Source organism: Brachyistius frenatus, unplaced genomic scaffold (genome assembly GCF_029030835.1).
Source record: "Brachyistius frenatus isolate BFR_SWC_R1_liver_20210118 unplaced genomic scaffold, ASM2903083v1 Contig_4, whole genome shotgun sequence".
Classification (NCBI taxonomy): Eukaryota; Metazoa; Chordata; class Actinopteri; family Embiotocidae; genus Brachyistius; species Brachyistius frenatus.
This window is the reverse complement of record NW_027210603.1, coordinates 3707826-3728320: the sequence shown is the minus strand read 5'-3', so window position 1 is coordinate 3728320 and position 20495 is coordinate 3707826. Positions and strand designations below refer to the sequence as shown.

General features: G+C 39.5%; 1 protein-coding gene across 1 annotated transcript; it reads right to left on the bottom strand.

Moving 5' to 3' along the window:
• Positions 1–11582: 11582 nt before the first annotated feature.
• On the bottom strand, positions 11583–17535 carry LOC138628234 (keratin, type II cytoskeletal 8-like). The gene is made up of 9 exons (XM_069711151.1): positions 16849–17535; positions 14984–15192; positions 14499–14559; positions 14254–14349; positions 13981–14145; positions 13742–13867; positions 13374–13594; positions 13199–13239; positions 11583–12382 (listed from the first exon to the last, which is right to left on the bottom strand). The coding sequence occupies exons 1-9, from the start codon at positions 17299–17301 to the stop codon at positions 12087–12089; spliced, it is 1668 nt and encodes a 555-aa protein (XP_069567252.1). The 5' UTR covers positions 17302–17535; the 3' UTR covers positions 11583–12086.
• Between the last annotated feature and the right edge of the window lie 2960 nt (positions 17536–20495).

Here is a 20495-nt window from a genome sequence, read left to right as displayed (position 1 = left end):
TATCCTTCTTTATACTGAATATTTCAATGAGCAGGAAACTTAAATTATAAAAAACGATTCATTAATACAGAAAGGCAGGGAATTTGCAGTGTGAATGAAAACCATGTTTAGTCTATGCGTGGATCACCGTATAGCTCTTCTGGCATCCTTCCACACTGCCTCACAGTACACGTTGTAACAGTTGCCATCCACCTCTATTGACTGCACATCATGCAAAAAAACAACCAGTTGATTACAGGATGCTGGACCTGCAGAGTCTGCTCAGTCATTTTCAAACTGCAGAAAATGAAACTGCTCAAACTGCAGTTTGAGCAGGAGGTTTGTTTTTTGGGAAACACAATGTAAATGTTGGATTTTGTATCGGCACCAGAATTAATCGAGACAAGTCGATATTTAAAGCTGTTCATTTTATGTGTTCCTCAAGCATTTTTCTTGAAAAGTGAGACCGATGTTCCTCCCTGGTGTTTGCAAGCAAGAATGTAAATTAAGTGAAGAAAGAACGTGTTTATTTATGGTTGTCAGTATCCTCACACCCAAAGGCCACTGAAGAAAATGTATGTTAAAACAAGGCCTCCTCCCTGTTAAGTGTCGCCAGCTGAATTTTTCCATTGCTGATTTCACAGCTTCGCCTCTGAATGCAAAAACCTGTCGAACAGCTCCAGTCTGAGATGTCCGGGGGTAATTTACTTTTATTTCTTGTTTGCTTAAATTCAACTGTTTGGTTAACATGAAGAATCCTGTTTAGTTGTTAATGCAGCAGGTTGCTGACACAGGAGTTACCAGAGATCATTACCCAGCTGTTTCTTATTACTAATTCAAAAAAAAGTCACTGATACTAGTAATACCCAAAGTTCCGATATCTTCCAACCACAAGCAGCTTATCTGTCCGTTGCTGTTGATCAGTCATCCTCTTATCTGATGTGCATCGTCTTTGGGTGGAGCACAGTCTTGTCAAAAAAAGCAGGTGGTGAGTCATAAGTCTTCACAAACATGTTCAGTCCGAGACTCTCACTTATAAATGAAAACAGTTCAAACTTAAACGTTTTGGCCGATAACAGTAAAATAATAATAGTAAAATTTTGATGTTGCGCTTTATTTATTGACAGAAAACTATGGCCTTCATCAATAAATTAAATTTTAATTATGCATTTAATGCTATTGTGTTTTTTCATTAAATTATTTTTCAACTACCGGCCTTTACACATGGCTCTATAGCAGCTTATTGTGCATGTAGGCAGGTAGCTCTTGAACCTTTGGGTGCACAAACATGAGCAAGCAACACCAAACTTTAATTTGAGCAGGTTTACATCATTATAGAAGGAAAACTGTGGGAGATATCGCCCTTTAACACATATTGCCTCAAGTTTAGGGGTACAAAAGTAACTGGAAAGATGCACGTGACGTCAAGTAAAGGCACTATATTTAATATTTTGTTGAAAATCCTTTTAGGGGCTGAGAGAACACCACCAGGGAAGATTTATCCTTTGCATGAACTAACATGGAAACAGCACACAACATCCCAAGCAGCCTTGCAGAGTCCTATGTGTAAAAGTGGTGCAGAGTTATTTCAACATTGAAGTAAAACTGCTCAAATTAATATCCTTTTCATTAATTTAGAAGAATTTTTTTTTTAGAACTGCCCAAATACTTACAGCCTGGATTGAATAGCAAGTACGAGAAGTATATAGATATAAATATATTGTTTTCATAGTTATAGATAATCAGCATCTTTCTTTTTATTAATAAGAACATAAACATTTGATTATTAATGGAATGTGCAGAATTGACCACAGAGTGATGGTTAAACTGGCATTTGTGATGAGAACTTTTTACTGCATGAATGTGCAGCGGTTCGTTTCTGACATACAGTATGTGTTTTATTGCTGTAATTTCTTTTTAATGATGCATGTCTCTCATACACACTTGCCTAGTTACTTTAACTCAGCAGTGAAAGAAAGACTTTGATTTGAAAGAGGATCAAATTTCTTCATGTTTCTTCATGTTTCTCCAACCTCTTTGTTCAGTATTACAGTCCAGTGCATGTTCATCATACCCTTTTCCGGGGCATAGAATTACATACATGTATTAAGTGCTCTATAATTTTTATTTGTATTTCCACGGTAACATCACAGAAGGTGACTGTGTTCAGCTTTATTAGAGCAAAGTTAAGAAAAGTCAGAGGGTATAAAGTTCAATCAGATTGAGATGAACATAATCAAACAATGCACTGACCATAAAAGTAATTATGAAAACAAAAGAGAAGATCTAAAACCTTTGGATATATAGACACACCCCTTCCTGCTTGTTTTGGCTTCTTCACAAAACTGTGGATGTGTTCATCATGAGGGAGATATGTCACACTGGATTTTAATCTGGGCCTCACAAATTTCACCACCTGCAGAAGGTACACGCCCTCACAACACAGCAACCCCAAGCCATGTATGGAAACATTTTGTGGAGGCCAAGAGAAGAGAATGTTGTTAACCTGCAATGAACGTGTAAAAGTTAGTAAACACAACAATGAGTTTCTAATGAAACTCTCAGAGGCTAACAAGCTCAGCTGCATTGCAGACTTACTACTATTTATTAATTTACAGCATGGTGGTTAAAGGTTTGTTGGCATGCTAACACGCTTACAAACACATCCACACATCCGAGGAGATTTAACTTAACAGTTCTGGACTTTAACATATTGATAACAGCCCACGCACTCACAGAAGCAAGTTTGTGCCGCTATCCTTGTGAGGACTTTGCATCATCTTCCATTGACTGTGGACAGCGTAACCCTAACCTTATTTTAACCCCAATTCACACCTCATCACTAACCCTAAACCAGGAGTTCAGAAATGTCATTTTTCCTCGTTAAGATGGAGCGCTGGTCACCATCAGGTCCTGACAGGTTGGTGTTTGTACCGGAAAAAGTCCCAATGAGGTAACAAACACACACACACACACACACACACACACACACACACACACACACACACACACACACACACACACACACACACACACACACACACACACACACACACACACGCTGCCCCACTGTGGTTGTTATGCATGGGAACACAAGCATGGACTGAACTGCAGTCCAACTTGATGACTCACTCTTTTTCAGACAGGGGAGATCATGAAAGTTGTCTAGCACCCCAAAAAAACCTAGCAACCGACTCATTTGCTTGTGTGAGTGGGCACTTGAAAACACCTGCTTCTGCATGATGTCACATACGGTGTTTGTGTCGAACATTGTTCTCCTGGTTTTGTTATTTTTCTAAACAGTTGTGCCACACTGATCATCACCAATTTCGTCTGTGGTGACGAAGGATGAACAAATATGTATGTGGGTGTGTGTGAGATCCAGAGATAAATCTAACTGAATTCTACTGACTTTGGTGATCCTGTCTTTTCATAAAGTGCTTCTTTGCCAATTACTTTGTTTTGTGATCAAATACCTGCAAATCTAAAGGCATCAGTCCACTTTGTGTTCAAAGCTAATTAACAAATGTTAGCATGCTAAGAAGTTAAACAAATATTACAAAATTGTTGATTGGGAACCTGTAGCGGAAACCTCACTCCCCCTCAGGCCTGTCAATCAAACAGACACAACCCCAAACACACCCCTTTTTTAGGCTAATCTCATATAATGATGGGATTGTTTTAAGATCTACTGCCAGCATGCTATTAAGAATGAGTGACTTTAGAGAAAAACATCATTATGACTTTTGGAAAAAAATAATTGACACCGTATTTCATGAGAGAAGTTGAATTGGACTCTATGGAGCTGGAGCCTTTTTGAAACCAACTCCTAGTGGCTGTCAGTGGTGTTGCACGTCAAAGCACTTCCACATTAGCTTCACTTTTCAGAACTGGAAACTACATCCACTTTTATATACAGTCTGTGGTGTAACTACATTCCATACCTGCTGACATGGCTCTTAGGCCACGTTCAGACTGAGCATTTAAAACAAGCATCACCCTCATTTATTGGAGTGGCACCAGTCCAGCTACACAGTGGCGGTTGCAGAGGGTTTGGGGAAAATAACTTTGTTGAGCAAAAATGTTCAGGCTCAGCCTTTGTCACAACATCAAACGGGATGTTATGGCCAATCATAAGCTCACATTGCATTACTTTGTACTTTGTATATTATAGTATCTTATTTTATATTGTGTTGTATTTCTGCTGTCTACTTTTAGATTTTTGAAGCCATGATAGTAGAGTTGTAAAGTCCTGTCTGTCAATACTGAACTGAACTTGCTGGATCATATTTCATTGTCTCACTTTAGGCTAAGTCCAAATACACAATTGTCCCTGAGGCTTTTTAAACCGGGGCCATAAGAGTCCCTCTAAACGTAATATTCCTTTTATATGTTGATTATTGTTAGTCCTGTTAAATTCCACCTAAGCTATTATATAACATGCATATTTAACGTCTCACACTGGTCGCTACATGGGCTGTAGTGCTGGGCAGTCACACAACTTGTCTAAGCAGGTGTGTCTCTGCTCATTCCTGGTACACCACCCACCCAATCAGTCAGCAGTTCAGCATTATCACTCACAGTGACTCAGTACAGCACAGTGTAGAAGGCATGCACTGCCTACTTATCAATCACAATCACTGCTCTCAAGAGACATTAGCTGAATTTATACACTGAAGCCGACAGACTAGAGTCGTGAAGGGTGTGGCTATGCAGTCGCTGCTCGGTCATCACAATCAATGGTTCATAAAGGCTCCACCAGGGAGTGAAACCTGTTTAATGTTGCAACCGGGTTTCCCATTCATAAGATTTCAGAGAGTTATAACCATGACATGTAGATTTATAGCTGATTAAGTTGGAATCACACTGGCATGTATTTGTAAGTGTGTCATAGAGTGAAGTCTGAATGTCCACCGAGTATTATTTTGGGGTTTTCTCACTTGAAGCAGGATCTGAATATTCTTTTAACAGGAGTAAAAATAAAAAGTAATTAATGAATGTGTTTCCTGGTATCAAACAGACATTACATTATTTTCCCACAATTCATTCTGACTGATGTTTAGCCATCTTTTGTTATTGTTGCTGCAGTGCCTGGTAACTACTGGCTCGTCATACTATCCACCACCATGAGTCCCTTCTTGTGGTTTGTGGTGGAGTGTGTGTGAGTGTGTGCGTAGTGAAAATATGAAAGTATGTGGGCAGAAGCAATACAAATTTGGCTTGCATCTGCTGCAAATTTCCCAGTAAAAAAGGAGGTGAAAAAAAACAATAGAAAACTGCAGCATTTAAAAGCAGACTGCTTGGCACATACATGCATACCTGCGTGTCTGAACAGGTAAAAGAAAAGTGCAAACGTGTCATCAAACCACCGCACCCTTTCAGCCTCACACCTACAGAACACCACTTTTGATAGTAGGAAATTATTAACTTAAAGCAAACTCTGCCTACAGGATGCAGGACGTTTTCTGCAGAACTCAAGTCACCATATTGTTAGACTCATGGCCATGATTCACATTATGTTAAGAAAATCATACAAAGCATGCTGGAATATAGTTAAAAAGAACTGGTGCAACAAAATAACACAGTGAGGTTGGAATAAAAGAATTAGAGGATATCGATGGGTAGAAAAAATATTTTAAAGCTCTTTTTTTAAAAGGTTGTATGTTAAACTTCATCTAAAACCTAACGTAAAGCTTCTCTCCAAATAAAGAACAAACTCTAATGATGTTTGATATCAACACTGACTATTTTAATTTTTTAATTATATATGAATTTGATATCTGTGAATTAGTGAGTTAAGCTACAAATGAGCCCACAAGCCTCCTCTTGGATGGTAATTCATTCCACACAGGACATTTTTGGATAAATAATCATGCTCTGTGTTCTAATATACTACCATACTATGCAGTATGCCAAAAAATACCATGAGGGCCTTTTGCATCCAGTCATATTTTGCAATATGGAGGCCTTTCTGACCCGCAATCCCCGGTGCAGCGGAAGACACGTCACATCAACTGAGCTGCAGGGAGAACTGGTGGTGGTGATGCTCTGCCTGGTTGCAATTTGCAAAACGACAAAGGAAAGAAGAAGAAGAGACCTTAAAAACAAGTGTAATGTACTTGTTCCAAATCACATTCTTTTTTTTTTACTTCAAATGTCGCGTGATGGACATGACCAAGGAGGTCAAAGTTCAAGGTGCATTTTAATGATGGAGTATTGTGCCCCAATTGTATGCATACTGCATTCAACAGTTCCTACTTCATCAGGCCTGGGACACACTGAATAATTTAGTTTGACACAACTGTGCATTCTTTACAATGAAAGTTAGACATGGAAAACAAATAAACAGTGACATTATTTGTGAACAGGCGCGAGCATCTCTATCAGAGCTGGACATCAGTGATTGAGTTTCAGGACAGCACCCCACCTCTGGTATCTGAGCGATCTGCAGCCAGAACACAAACAGCAACGAACCCTGAGAAGATCTGCACACATGATATGTGGGTAAATATCAGTGACCGTGAGTACCCTGTGAAGACGACTGAGCTGTGTCTCACATTGACAGCTTATGAATGTCTTCTTTTGTCATTTTTATCTTTAATGAGCATTTTCTGTTGACGTCAAATTGAACTGCAAGATACAGTATTTAATGTGGGCACACATCATACTGCATACAAAAATTCCTGACTACCAAGTTTAAAAGATAAAGTATAGACCAAGAAAATTTTAAGCAAAATACAACTATCAAAATATGATCTATATGCAAATAGGTGCAGAACATTTGACTTTTACTTGTATGATTAATTATCAGGGTGGATTGAATTGAGTTATAAAGCTGTGCTGTTACCATCTGTGGAGTAAAAGTTTGACTCTCGAAAGATTATCTCCCATTTAGAGCTACACGCCCAGTGCTTAAGATGTTACTTTCAGGCAAGGCAGCTTCGTTCTGGCAGATCATAACTTAGATACAAAGTACAGCTGAATGATTGGTCCAGCTTTTCCCCAGAGTCAAGCATTATCTTAGCTCTGCAGAGTTTTAACAACTTGTCAATCAGTATCAGCATTGCTAAACCAGCTAACATCTGTGACAGGTCGTCAGAAACCAAACACAAAATGCTTGGAATGGTTACTTGGGGTGGCACAGGGAAGGTGTGAAGAGCATAATTTGCATTTTGACATTTAGACCTTCAGTTTTTTAAAAGCATTTTTGCTTTTATATTTTATATATTTTTTTATTTTATTGCTTTTCTATTATATTATTCTATTCTATTATTATTTTATTCTATTGTTTCTATTATTGCTCCTGTATGTATGCTGCTGTGGTGAAAAAATTTCCCCTCGGGGATTAATAAAGTATATACCTACCTACCTACCTACCTACCTTACCATTGTGCAACTGTTACGGCCTGATTAATGTTGGGGAGTCATGATTCCTCCATTATTTTCTTATTACAATAATGTGCAACCTGTTAAATTTAGAGGTTGTAATTGACTGGCAATTAAGTGCACCTGTGTAGACCAATACAAAAGTTCTGCAATTAATTCTAATAAATGGCCAAGAACGTTTTACTTTATGTTGGTACAATGAGAAAGGTTATATTTCTACTTTCAATTTGTTGCAGAGATTATTGTAAGTCAGTGGGGTTTATCTGATGTGTATTCAAATATTTATATTTTGCCAGTGTGTATGTAAATGCTGAGAATCAATTAATCATTCTAAAGTTATTCAACCAAAATCCAGGCAGCTGCATTTGGCCCAAACGCAGAAGCTACATTTTTGCATTGCAACTTAATGCAACACATTTGTAAAATTGTCATCTAAATTGTAAATCTGTGAAACATAATGTAAAATCTGTAAATTTATACAAATATTGCAAAAAAAAATTTTTTTTTTTCCTATTCTATAAAATCAGATATGTAAAAGTCCTTTTTCTGTTTTGGCTGTGTTGACCATGAATTTGATTTGATCTAAGCAAAGCAATGGGTTATTTCTCTGGTTTAACTGGACAACATAGAAAAGCATTAACTTTTTTTTTGTTATTATATTTTAGATATACTGCAACTGCCCTGCAGCATAACCTAAAGAGAGTCTGACTTCTTTAGACAGCAGTAGCTGTTGTTGATGCATGCTTCAGTTCAAACAAAAGAGGCACACCTCTACCAGGCATCCAGAAAATGAAGTACCCTTTCTTTTTACTGATTCGGAACCTCCATCTGTCAGCATCCTCCGCCCCAAAAGAATTTAGACCTGTTACTCAAGCTAAGTAACAGGGTTTTTTTTTTGTTGTTGTTGTTTTTTGTTTTATTTTTAGACTTGGCAGTCTGGCACTTTTACATCTATCTTGCACAGACAGATTCTGGGTTAGACTAATTGATGTAATGATTATCTGTGTTGCCACTGGGGAAGTTTCTGTGCAGTGGGACAATTAAATCTGACAGGTTCAATCATGAAACCCTGCAGACATGAAGCCAGTCAGATTGTGTCTCTGCTGCCGTTTGATCGAATCAATCAATCACCACTGAAGGATACATTTCCGATTTGTCAAATCATTATTGTGCACAATAGGCAGATTACATTTAAACCACCTGAAACTGATGCCAAAGTGTGTGTCAGACATTTGGATAAGTCTAATAAGACAAAGGTTTGTTCTTCGATGAGCTCATGGACTGACTCATTGCTACCAGGTGCTCCGTATATGCACCTGTTTTCTCTTTGTGTTTGCATGCTTTTGGCTGTGTCCCCTAATACAAACGCATCATAAGGTGCAATGCAAGCCTGACATGTTGCATTCAAATTCAAAAGTACTGTCACAACAATTATACCAAAACAAATATATTGCATAAAGACCTCCATTACTATTAGGATGCAGTTTTAAGGCAATCAATTAAGTGCAGTGTAACAACATTTAGCTGCAGGGAGTTGAATGAAACAGAGGGACTGGCCTTCACTTTGTTTTTTCATTCAGGTGTGAACGTGTTGACTCTGCAGGGAGTTCTAGCATGCAGCAGAAGACACAGGCATATTGTATACGGTAGATTACGTAACATTAAGGTAAAATTGGTAACTGTGTCTACAAGACTCACTGTTAAAACTGGGCAATCAATCAATCATGGTGATGCTGTCAAGTTTCTTTCACTGGGCTCCTTTTAGTTTTGTCACTATAGCCTCACCCCATACCTCACACTTACATAGCTGAAAAAAATGTGTTGTATTTTGTTACAGCCTTTTTTGTTAGGACCTTTTCTGTTCTGTACTTGCTGCTCTGACAGGGTTTATTCACAGATCTGGAAAGGGTGTGCCAGCAAGCATTACATCAAGGTCAATCACAGTGGCCTGTAACATCAGTTCTTCTCAGCAGTAGCAGGAGGCCGCAGGGTCCTGGTTCAGTCTAACAATTACAAAATACTCATATGTACTATACGCCTCCAAGGGGGAACTCACACAACTGGTTGTGAATGAATGGTGCAATATTTCAGTGAATATTTTAATCCTGCAGCTGGGTTGTATTTACTGTAATCAGCAAAACTACCAGCTGCTGCAGCAGCAAGCTGTAGGTTTGAGCATCTGAGGATCTCTATGAACCAGAAAGAGCAGATTCCTGTGGAGTGCAAACAGTCGTTTCATCTCCCATAGGTTCAAGCTTCAGTCACTCAAGATAAGACCCCACCAAAAAATTGCTTTGCTTTAATGAATTAGATTTGAACATCAAAGCCACAGTCTTCATTTGTATACTTAAAACAAAATCAAATAACAAGTTATTAGAACAAATAACATCAGTTAATAACTGAGTTTGGAGGAAGTGTTAGTTGGATTTTGTTATATTTGGACAGAGCCCGCTCCCTTTTGTTTAAAGTCTTTATTTAGTATGAAATTAAGTTAAAACCAATTTATGCTCTTTGCATCCATGTGTGCATCCAAGTATCCCCTGGTGAAATCCCTCTCATTTAATATGCCACCATTACTTTCACAACCGTAGGCCCCCACGTCACCTGTTGTGCAGCCATAATGTGCAGCCATAATGTGCATCACATGCAGCTATAAGAGGAACAATGGAGTGGGTCCATTTGTAGTCGCTGTCAGACTTTGGGTATGCTTTGATTTGAACATGTTTCCATCAGTGACATTCAAACACAATGGGGAAATTCTCCAGAAATCCTGAACTGTGACTCCCTGCTGTGCCTTAAATGGGAAGGTAACAAACCCACCCACAAACCCTACATAGCAGATCCAAGTATACCCTGAAATTTTAGTATGAATGGAATTGTGTACATCTGCTCTCAGGACACACAGACACTGAAACCATAAATTGACCTTTAACTGTCTTCTGTTTTTAGTTGACTATTTTACAGAAGGATATGAGTGGTTTCACTCTTCTTATCTATCTGTCTACCAGAAAACAAATAAATGTGTTTTCCAAAATGCCCAACTGTTGTTGTAATTGCGTGAGAATGTGTTTAGTCTTTTTTAAACTGATGTAGTGTATTTAGCAAAGTAAAATCTGATGCAAATACATTTACTAAATTCTAAAGTGAAAACATTCAGTCTGAGTAAACTCAGACAGCTTTTAGTATAGGCACACTTTCTGTTTTAATATTACACTGATAAGTGTAATGATAAGGCTGAGTTTATTGTTTCTATTTCAAGCCAGCTGTTACCACCTCCAGTGGTGTATAGACTGTATGTGCTCTTTATCATTGCATTTTTGTCTAAAGAAGCTTTCAAACTTGAACATGCTCCAGTCTGTCCCAGCATACGAGAGCAGTAAGAGTGATGAACGGTGGGATTGTAGCATTTGTGTAGTTTTCTGTCTTCAGCGTAAATGGCCTTGGGCGCGGCACCCCCACCTACAACTCATGTTCAAACCTGTTGCTCCATCTGCTCAAAAGGGCTCTTAAGTAACAATAGAAAAATGTCCTATTGCTTTGATAAATCCCATGTTACTTTATTATACTCATAGATTCTCAGGTTTTACGTTGTACATGAGTTGTGCTGGATTCCTCGATACAAAATGTTTTGGGGGTTAGATTGTAAATTGGATTAGTTTGTTTTGTGCATGCTTTGTGTGAACTTTAAATACATACTATTTAAGGTGTGATATGACATTTGCTGACATTTTTTAGGAATGCATGACCTTCAGTTGATTTTGACAAAGATAAACTCCTGCATGCAACTCCTGGAGTGAGGCAGGCTGGGACCTGTTATGTTCCAGAGATTGAGTGCTGTGCTTTTTTTCTCAACGATCTCCCCTCATCCCAACCGGTCGAGGCAGATTGGCTCCCACCTCTGAGTCTTATTCTGTTGGAGGTTGTTGGGTTGCTATCTGTAGTATTGTGTCCTAAGAAGAAGAATGTTGTCATTTGGTCCTGTATAAATCAACCTTATTTGAAATGGAAGGATTATCATCTCTGCCATTTCAGAGTTTGTTGTTGAACTCTGTTGAAAGTAGAACTTGTACATGTTTCACTGTTCCCCTAATTGTTTAATATATTCTTCTAAAGGTACGGCGTAAATGTTCCCGTTAGCTTTAAAACATTTTTATTAAAAGGTGAATTTACAATGGCAACGTCTCACATGAAAAATAAAACAGAACACCATGTAAGTTTCTGTTCGAGGGAAGTTAATTATTGCTCAAACAGGACTCTGGTGTTGCCAACAGTGGCACACCAAAAAGGGGTTTCTCAGTCGAAGTCGTGAAGACTTCAGTGACTTTCATCACGTTTTTTCATTGTGCTTCTCTGTTTGAGTACAGCAGATTTAACATAGTGAGTTAATTGTGGTGATAGTTGATCTCTTCCCATATTATTCCTTTCAAAAGGTATTAATTACATTGTGAATTTTAGGCCGACGTGACAGCAGTGCTTTGTGTTGGGTAAAAGAAGAGAAGGCGCATGTAACAGTTCCCCCTGCTGGCTAAATAAGTGAGGTGCAAAACAAAAGTTTTCAGACACCTAAACATAAACTCCCAACCATTAGCACCACTCTATTAAAGATATCTGATGGACAGTTGTGTTTACACCTCACAGTTTAATCGGTGAACATTAAAGAACTGGATAATAAAGGGTGTGCAAGATCAAAATCATGAATCTGGTCAAACAGGATAAAAACATCACTCTTCAGCGACAGCTTCAGCTTCCACCTGCTCCTGCTCCTTCTTCTCCTCAGCAGCTGGCTCCTCCGGCTCAGCTGCAACCTGCGGCTCCTTTTCTTCCTCCTCCACCTTCTCCTTCTTCTTGTCGGTCTTGATCACCACAGTTTCGGTATTGGTGACTGTGGTGCTGCTCTTCACTGCTGCTCCCTCGACGGCATAGGCGGCACCACTGCTAGCTTTGACTCCATCAAAGGAGCAGCTGACGTAGGACGGAGTGCGGGAACTCTCTAGGCCGTAGGCACTGTAGTTCAAAGCTACAGAAGAAGAAGCTAAATATTAGCATAGGCATATACAGATTCCCACTTTATTAATGAAAGTGAGATTTTTCTGAATGACAAGAACCCAAATCTCTTGTCCAGGTCACTCACTGGGGTCATGGGCCTGTCCTCTGATGCAAAGGTTGTGTTTGTCACATTAACAATTTCAACGAAGGGTCTGACCAGTGAGAATATTACAGAAAGTGTGATGTAATGAAAGTATATAACCTGATGTAAATGACACAAGAGATATTGAGCAGGCAACAGTATCTGTCTTCACACTCCATGTGTGAATTCACATTTGGCTGTGCTGAAATGAGATCTTTTTGCTCTCGTTGATTAGGAGTTTTTTGTAATTTCTATTTTGAAGTATTTCAACTTATTGTATGGAGGGTTGTGTATCGTGTCACCAATCTTAAAACTACACTTTAATATCTGAAAAGTTGATCTTACTTTAAAAAATCAAATCCAATTGCCTTGAGGATGGTAAGTAAATATAACAAAAGTATTAAGTTGACCTTGTAACAACTTAAAAACCTAATTGTATTTACTTAATTTTGTTAAGTTGTTCCAACTTAAAAATGTCAAGTGAAATGAACGTTTTCTTTTGAAGTACAGGGTTTTGATTTTAAACAATCCATCATAACAGTGATATAAACTGCACTTTTCTTTAACTGTGTGTGTCTGGGTGAGCAAGAAGCTGATAGAGAAATCATCATGACTAAATTCTTTTAGAATATAAAATACCGTTTTATGTGATTATGTCAAAAATCAACAATTAAACACTTGCGTGGAGGAAGAACATGAACTTACATGTCTGCTTAGACACACTGGTCTTGATTCCAGTTGCTAACCTGTAGATAGAAACAGAAGAAGTCAAGAAAAATTAAAATAGCATGTGATATATAAAAATGGTATCACTGTGTAGAATGCTGTTATCCTTTCTGCCACAGGAGGGTGCACAACTGCTCTCACAGTAACAGTTTACCTGTCCTCCTCTCCTTCCAGCAGTTTCCTGTATGTAGCGATCTCGATGTCCAGGCCTAGCTTCACATTCATCAGTTCCTGGTACTGGCGGACCTGCAGCGCCATATCCTGCTTGGCTCTCTGCAGAGCTTCCTCCAGCTCTCTGATGCGCAGTTTGGCATCCTTCACTGCCAGTTCGCCCCGCTCCTCGGCCTCTGCGATCTGAGTTTCCAAATTGTTTCGCTAAGAGTGGAGGAAGACAAGCAGGATGAGATGCAGTACAAAAACAAGGCCAGTCTCCAGAAATACTGGAGAATGTTAAGCAATAAAGAAGCTATGTAATCTATCAAATCAACAAAATCCCTTCACAGTAAAATATTTCATCCTCACCTGTGCTTTCACCATGTCAATTTCAGACTGGAGCCTCATTATCCTGCGGTTCATGTCAGCGATCTCGGCCTTGCTTGACTTCAGGTCGTCACCGTATCTTCCTGCGGACTGCTGCATCTCTGCATACTGATACAGACCGACACAAGTCATACTGATACTTCAGAACGTGATGGCCCAGGTAAGATGATGGTGTTATGAATATCAGCTTTAATTTCAAATAACACAAAGCGGGGTCCCACCTTGGTCTGGTACCATGATTCAGCCTCTGCTCTGCTCTTGTTGGCGATGTCTTCATACTGGGCACGTACTTCAGCAACAATAGCATCCATATCAAGATTACGGCTGTTGTCCATCTCTACCACAACAGATATGTCTTTGATCTGGCTCTGCAGCTCATTGAGTTCCTACACATGAATACAAGTAGAGGAAAAATGGTCAAGAAGAAACATAACTTTGGTGACATTCAACTGTATTCACTAGTGTGAAACTAAAAAGTAAAGCAAAGTCATTACAGCGTCATAGATCTGCCTCAGGAACTCGATCTCATCAGACAGCCCATCCAGCTTGACCTCGAGCTCCACTTTGATCATGTAGGCTGCGTCTGTGTCCTTCATTGAAAAAAGATAACATTGAGAACATTCATTGTTGAATATAGGCCCCGACTCTAAAGTAAAAACAGGCTATTGTATGAGCTCATTGAGCATCAAGGTTAAATCTTGTTTCAAGATCAAGCATGTGCCAGAAATTCTGCACCGACCTTCTTTATGAGGACAAAGTTGTTCTCACACTCATTGCGCTTATTGATCTCATCCTCATACCTGGGAAAATAGACAAAACAAAGTTTTCATTGTGCTATTTAAATTAAGCTTTTGAAATCAATCTCTGCCTTTGAATATAACACAAGCAGATTAAGAGTTTACAGTATGGGAAGTTATAAAGTGTGTATGTCATCACATAAGACATGCAGTCAAATACTTCTTCAGCATGGAAAAATGCTTTGATGCTTTTTTCCAACTCCTCCCTGAATGTATGAGGTGCTTACAGCGAGTCAGATATTCAAACCCAAGGTGAGATTGTTTTTATTGTTGCTGTAGCACTACATAGTTCAGATTAGCATTATCTTATGTAAATTATTATGTTTTATAAACTTTGGGTTCCAACTAGAAGTTAAAGTAAAGTTTTGTGGGTTTGCGGAACCTCTCCCAGGTACTTTGGAGCTTTAAGTTAAAATTCTCGACTCACTTGGTTTTGAAGTCCTCAACCAGGCCCGTCATGTGATTCAGCTCAGATTCCAGTTTGACTTTTTCATGCCCCAAGTTGTCCAGCTGCTTACGCAGGTTGGCAATGTAGGCTTCGAACATGGCATCGATGTTGGAGCAGGACGTCGTTTGTTCCTGCAGAAGTTTCCACTTGGTCTCGAGCATTTTGTTTTGCTGTTCTAGGAAGCGTACCTGGAGACCAAAAAGTGGAAGGAAGGATCAGTGAAAGAAAGAGGGAAGTGAACGGTGCTGTACCTTTGCTTCATGTAGAAATGAATGGATTAATAGTGATAGCTGAGGTTCAGACTTGATGGATGGATAAATGGATAAAAATTAAACAGGTGATATTTCTGAAATATCCAAATTATTTTCTTCCCATTGTACACAAAATACTAAACAGCAGTGCATGGAAAGGATGGTCATTGAGACATATGGTAGATGGAGAAGTAATGCATCTAAAAAGTGGGTGGGAGTGACTAAAAAAGCATGAATGGCAAACAACATGAACATCAACTGAAAGAAAAATGACTAATTGAACCTCTCCCACCTCCTGTGACCTCTAAATGTCACATCAATTACTCCTCTTGCAACTTCAATCCATAGTTCTGCACTTCGACACAACGTGGCACTGTTTCCCAGCTGTGACACAATTTGCCCCTTTGCAACTTTTCTATTCAGCGTCCTGACCCTGGGTGGGGTCCTGCTACCACTCAGCAAACAAGATGAGACACATGTAGTTCTGTGTGTGTGTGTGTGTGTGTGTGTGTGTGTGTGTGTGTGTGTGTGTGTGTGTGTGTGTGTGTGTGTGTGTGTGTGTGTGTGTGTGTGTGTGTGTGTGTGTGCACGTGTGCGTGTGCGTGCGTTGGTGTGGGTGTGTGTGCTCCGTATCTCGATGGTATGTAGAGGAGTGAGCTTTGTTTTACAATGTGAGGAATTAGTCTCAGTGTGATTGATTTACCGGTTAACGTCTATCCTGCATTACTCCTGGGTGCCTCCTTCAACAAGAGGACCCATTTATGAGTTACAGTGACAGATAACTGAAGAATCAGATCAGTCTCAGTGCAAGCCTCTGTTTGTTGACTGATCCCACAATGATATTTGTAACATTGATTTATACTATACTGTCAGGCAAATGGCTTTCTTGACCATTATACAGCCTCATAAAATAAGCATTGTTCGGATTACTGGCCATCTTTGGAAGATTTTTTTTTTTCCACTCCACTCAGTCCAGCTTGTCTCATGCACCCTTTTCCTCGACTGCTCCCACTCTTCTTTTTTTTGTGTGCAGGCTGTAATTATACTTTGAAAATGAATGAGTAAAAAATACTTTGCAGAAAAGTATTCTTTGCAAGAATGCAAGAGGACGCCTGCAACTTTGTTTACTTTCATCATTTTTAAGGATATTGCTCATACAGCTGCACCCCTTCCAGCTAAATTGCTCTGCTCTTCATCCCAGTTCTGTGTGCCCTCTGTATCCAGGTTAATCCTCCTATCTGAGCTCCTCAATCTCACCTCAGAGGGAAAACATTTGCTCATATGGCATTACGCAAAACGGGCAGTATCTCTGTGTCATCTACACATTGTTGTTTCAGGGTTCATCTGAGAGATCTTTTATTTTCACTTGTTTTTCATGCAGTACACTTATTTTCTCTGCAGTCCCTGTTATTTTTCTAGTGTCATCCCCTCAGTTGTCAAGACAAATGAAACCCAAGTTAGACATGTTTGGATTGTTGATTATTACTATTTTTTACCATTTTTATGTGGCAGCATAAACTTTAAATACAAAACTTCCTGCTGGAACAGTTAAATTTGTCTTTAATGTCTCTGATTAAATATAAGCGGACTGACCTTGTCGATGAAGGAGGCAAAGCGGTTATTCAGGGTTTTGATCTGCTCCTTCTCCTGGGTGCGGATGACTTGGATGGTGGGGTCAATCTCCAGGTTCAAGGGTGCCAGCAGGCTTTTGTTGACGGTCACCGCTGTGATGGGGGCCAACATTTCATGGGCCATGCCACCTCCAAGGCCTCCACCAAAGCCGCCATAGCCATACTCCACTCCACCTCCTCTTTGTCCAGCTCCTCCAGCAACAAACCCACCCACCACCTTGAACCCCCCAGCTCCCACAGCAGCACCACTGCTGCCCACTCCTCCATAGGAGCTGCGGGCAGCGTAGCTCTGCCTGCCGGCCCCCACACTACGGCCCCCGTAGCCTGAGAAGGAGCGGCTGCTGAAGCCCTGGCTTGGGCCCCTGGAGGACGACACATTGGAGTAGGTGGTGGTCTTCATGGCTCTGACAGACATGGTCACTGATGGGAGTCTGTAGCACTGAGGTGGTGTGAGAGGAGAGACTCTGCTGAGGAAAGGAGAGTCAGGCAGATGGACCCTCCCTGGTCCTCATTGCTATTTATCCGGGCAGGGGAGGAACCCTGCTGAGGTGCGATTGGCTGGTGGCCTCAGTAGGGGAGTGAGGGATGAGGAGGGGGAGAGAGCAACAGGGGGAGAGATGAGGGAATGTCAGGGAAGAAAATTGCATCATGTTACTCATTTACAGCACTTTAGGAACACAAGAATTACATAACAACTAGTGTGGCAGCACCTATAAATCTACTGCAGGAACACTGGAAAAGTCAGGATTTTGTCCACTTTTAGACATTCGTGATATGGCATTTTTCATAACTCTTAGTGCCTATTTTCCACCTCTAAAATTATAATGTACTTCAAATGCATGATTCACACCGGGTCTAAAACTTTCCCTCGGGGATTAATAAAGTAAATACCTACCTACCTACCTACCTATATTCCCGATGCATTTTCTATACACATACACATTCACACACGCACACAGCACCAGATTATAAAGTCAAACCTTGGTTATAATGAACAAGCATATCATTTTATGACCTTCTCTTCTCCTTTACAACTGTTCTCATAGAAGTGATATATTGCAAAGTAAATTGTGGTTGGCCAGTGTGATGCCTTTTACTTGTTGGTGGGCAGTGACTGTCAGTCTCATGACTATGGGAGTAGCAGATTTACCCACTGAAGTACCACTACCGTTATGTGTTTTTTGACAAACATTACACACAAAGCCAAAAAGTGCGGTTGATTTTTCCTTCATGCATATTTTAAAAGGAAAAATCTGGATTTAAAATAAGCAGCGGTGCAGTGGGCTGGATGTTTCTATTATCAGCTATGATCGACAGACCAAACCATAATATGCACACGTACATACACACACACACACACACACACACACACACACACACACACACACACACACACACACACACACACACACACACACACACACACACACACACACACACACACACACACACACACACACACACACACACACACAATGATTATTGATAAGCATCCCTTCCATATCAGTCAAGTGAAGAGCAAACGTAGTTTGTCTTTTTCTTTTACTCCAAACCCCACCTTACCTTCATCAGAGTTCATCAGATAGATAGATAGATAGATAGATAGATAGATAGATAGATAGATAGATAGATAGATAGATAGATAGATAGATAGATAGATAGATAGATAGATAGATAGATAGATAGATAGATAGATAGATAGATAGATAGATAGATAGATAGATAGATAGATAGATAGATAGATAGATAGATAGATAGATAGATAGATAGATAGATAGATAGATAGATAGATAGATAGATAGATAGATAGATAGATAGATAGATAGATAGATAGATAGATAGATAGATAGATAGATAGATAGATAGATAGATAGATAGATAGATAGATAGATAGATAGATAGATAGATAGATAGATAGATAGATAGATAGATAGATAGATAGATAGATAGATAGATAGATAGATAGATAGATAGATAGAAAGATAGATAGATAGATAGATAGATAGATAGATAGATAGATAGATAGATAGATAGATAGATAGATAGATAGATAGATAGATAGATAGATAGATAGAGGGGGATAGATAGGCCTCATCATTTTGTCTTATTTAAAACATGGTACTCATCCACTATCTCTCACTGTGGAAATCCTGATTCATTTATCACTTGGCAGATTTATGACCCATGATCTTTTCTGAGCATTTCAGTCACTGTTGCCTAATTTAACCTACACAACCCCCCAACCCCCTCTTTTTTTTTTTTTTTTTGCTCCTGGAACCAACATTTTCACTGCACCTCTGTTCTTTTGTTTTCCCAGGTTTTATGTGTTAATGAATAAAAATACTTCACCAATTTGCCAGCTCATGAAAAGAGTCCAATCCCATTGTGCACTGCTATGTGCAAACTAAACACTGGCAGACAAGACGGGGGCACATATTGTAGAAAGTACAACAACCTGAAAGAGACTTTCAGGCTTTGGACCAATCAAAAAATGCATGTTCTCTTTGGCTAGTCTCAAACAGTGACGTGATTCTTCACAATGGAGCTCTTGTGCCGAACTTGGAGGCAACCATATATGTACAAATCAACTAGTTTTTGCTGTTGGAAGTAACTCAGTCTCTCTGATAAACACCAGCTGGTGAACAGAGCTGCATTTATTGTTTGGTGGCTTAAACATGATTGAAGTTTCTTTTCTTATGTATCCAGATAATTCCTCATTCTTTCTGTGTGAGGAAAGTAAGATGGTAATTTAAGAAGCTAACCCTCCCCGACCTTAAGTCCCCGAAGAGGCCCATGATGTTTTGGTTTGTGTGAAGCTGCTAGATGACACATCGGAAGAGGAATGTGCTGAGAGAGACACGTACATGCTACAAGTCAGAGTGGAGGGGTGGTGAGAAGATGAGCAGGTGGGGTATATGAGAAGACAATTAGCAAAGATAAGAACCAAACCTATTTCACAACCACTGACAGACTCGCTGGGATGTTGGGTGAGCACAGGGCGGAATGCATGACACACATATGCATGCACAATAATTTAAAGTAGACTGAATAACTTGAGTATACATTTCACATGAATGACCTGACAATACAATACAATACAATGACAATACAAAACATTATCATTTCATTATTAAAATAAAAAATAACAAAAGAAATTAAAATAGAAACAGAAATTTCGAAATGCCATAAACTCTTTTCTGTGTAAAAATAAAAAAATATATATTTTAAGGCATGATAATGTTGGTTTCATCTTTGGTCTGGAATTTGGACTTTGTTGTGTTCAGGAGGGTCCTGCCAAGCCTTCAAAGCTATCTGAAGTATCTGCTATAAAAGTCACATCCTGCTTCACCCTTTGATGCCTGTTCAAACAAAGAACCTCCACAACAGACATGAATGAAACCTACAATGAGGCATGGAGCACCGAGTTAAGTAAACTCAATGTACATAAACTCTCTGTAACAATGCCAAGCATGAAGAGCTCCTCTCTCGCTGCAGCAGGTTTGCTTGCTTTGAGACTACTGTCCCCTAGTGGCCGGATCATAGAGGTGAATTCAACAAAGCAAACTGCACAGGAGGAAACACCACATGATGTGGTGACATACAGTGTTG

Coding starts and splice junctions, on each gene's coding strand:
- LOC138628234 (XM_069711151.1), bottom strand. CDS start 17,301: ATGTCTGTCAGAGCCATGAAGACCACCACCTACTCCAATGTGTCGTCC. Junction 13,240..13,373: donor CTGGAAGGAGAGGAGGACAG/GTAAACTGTTAC, acceptor TTCTATCTACAG/GTTAGCAACTGGAATCAAGA. Junction 12,383..13,198: donor CAGTGTGTCTAAGCAGACAT/GTAAGTTCATGT, acceptor CTTCTTCTGTAG/CTTTGAACTACAGTGCCTAC.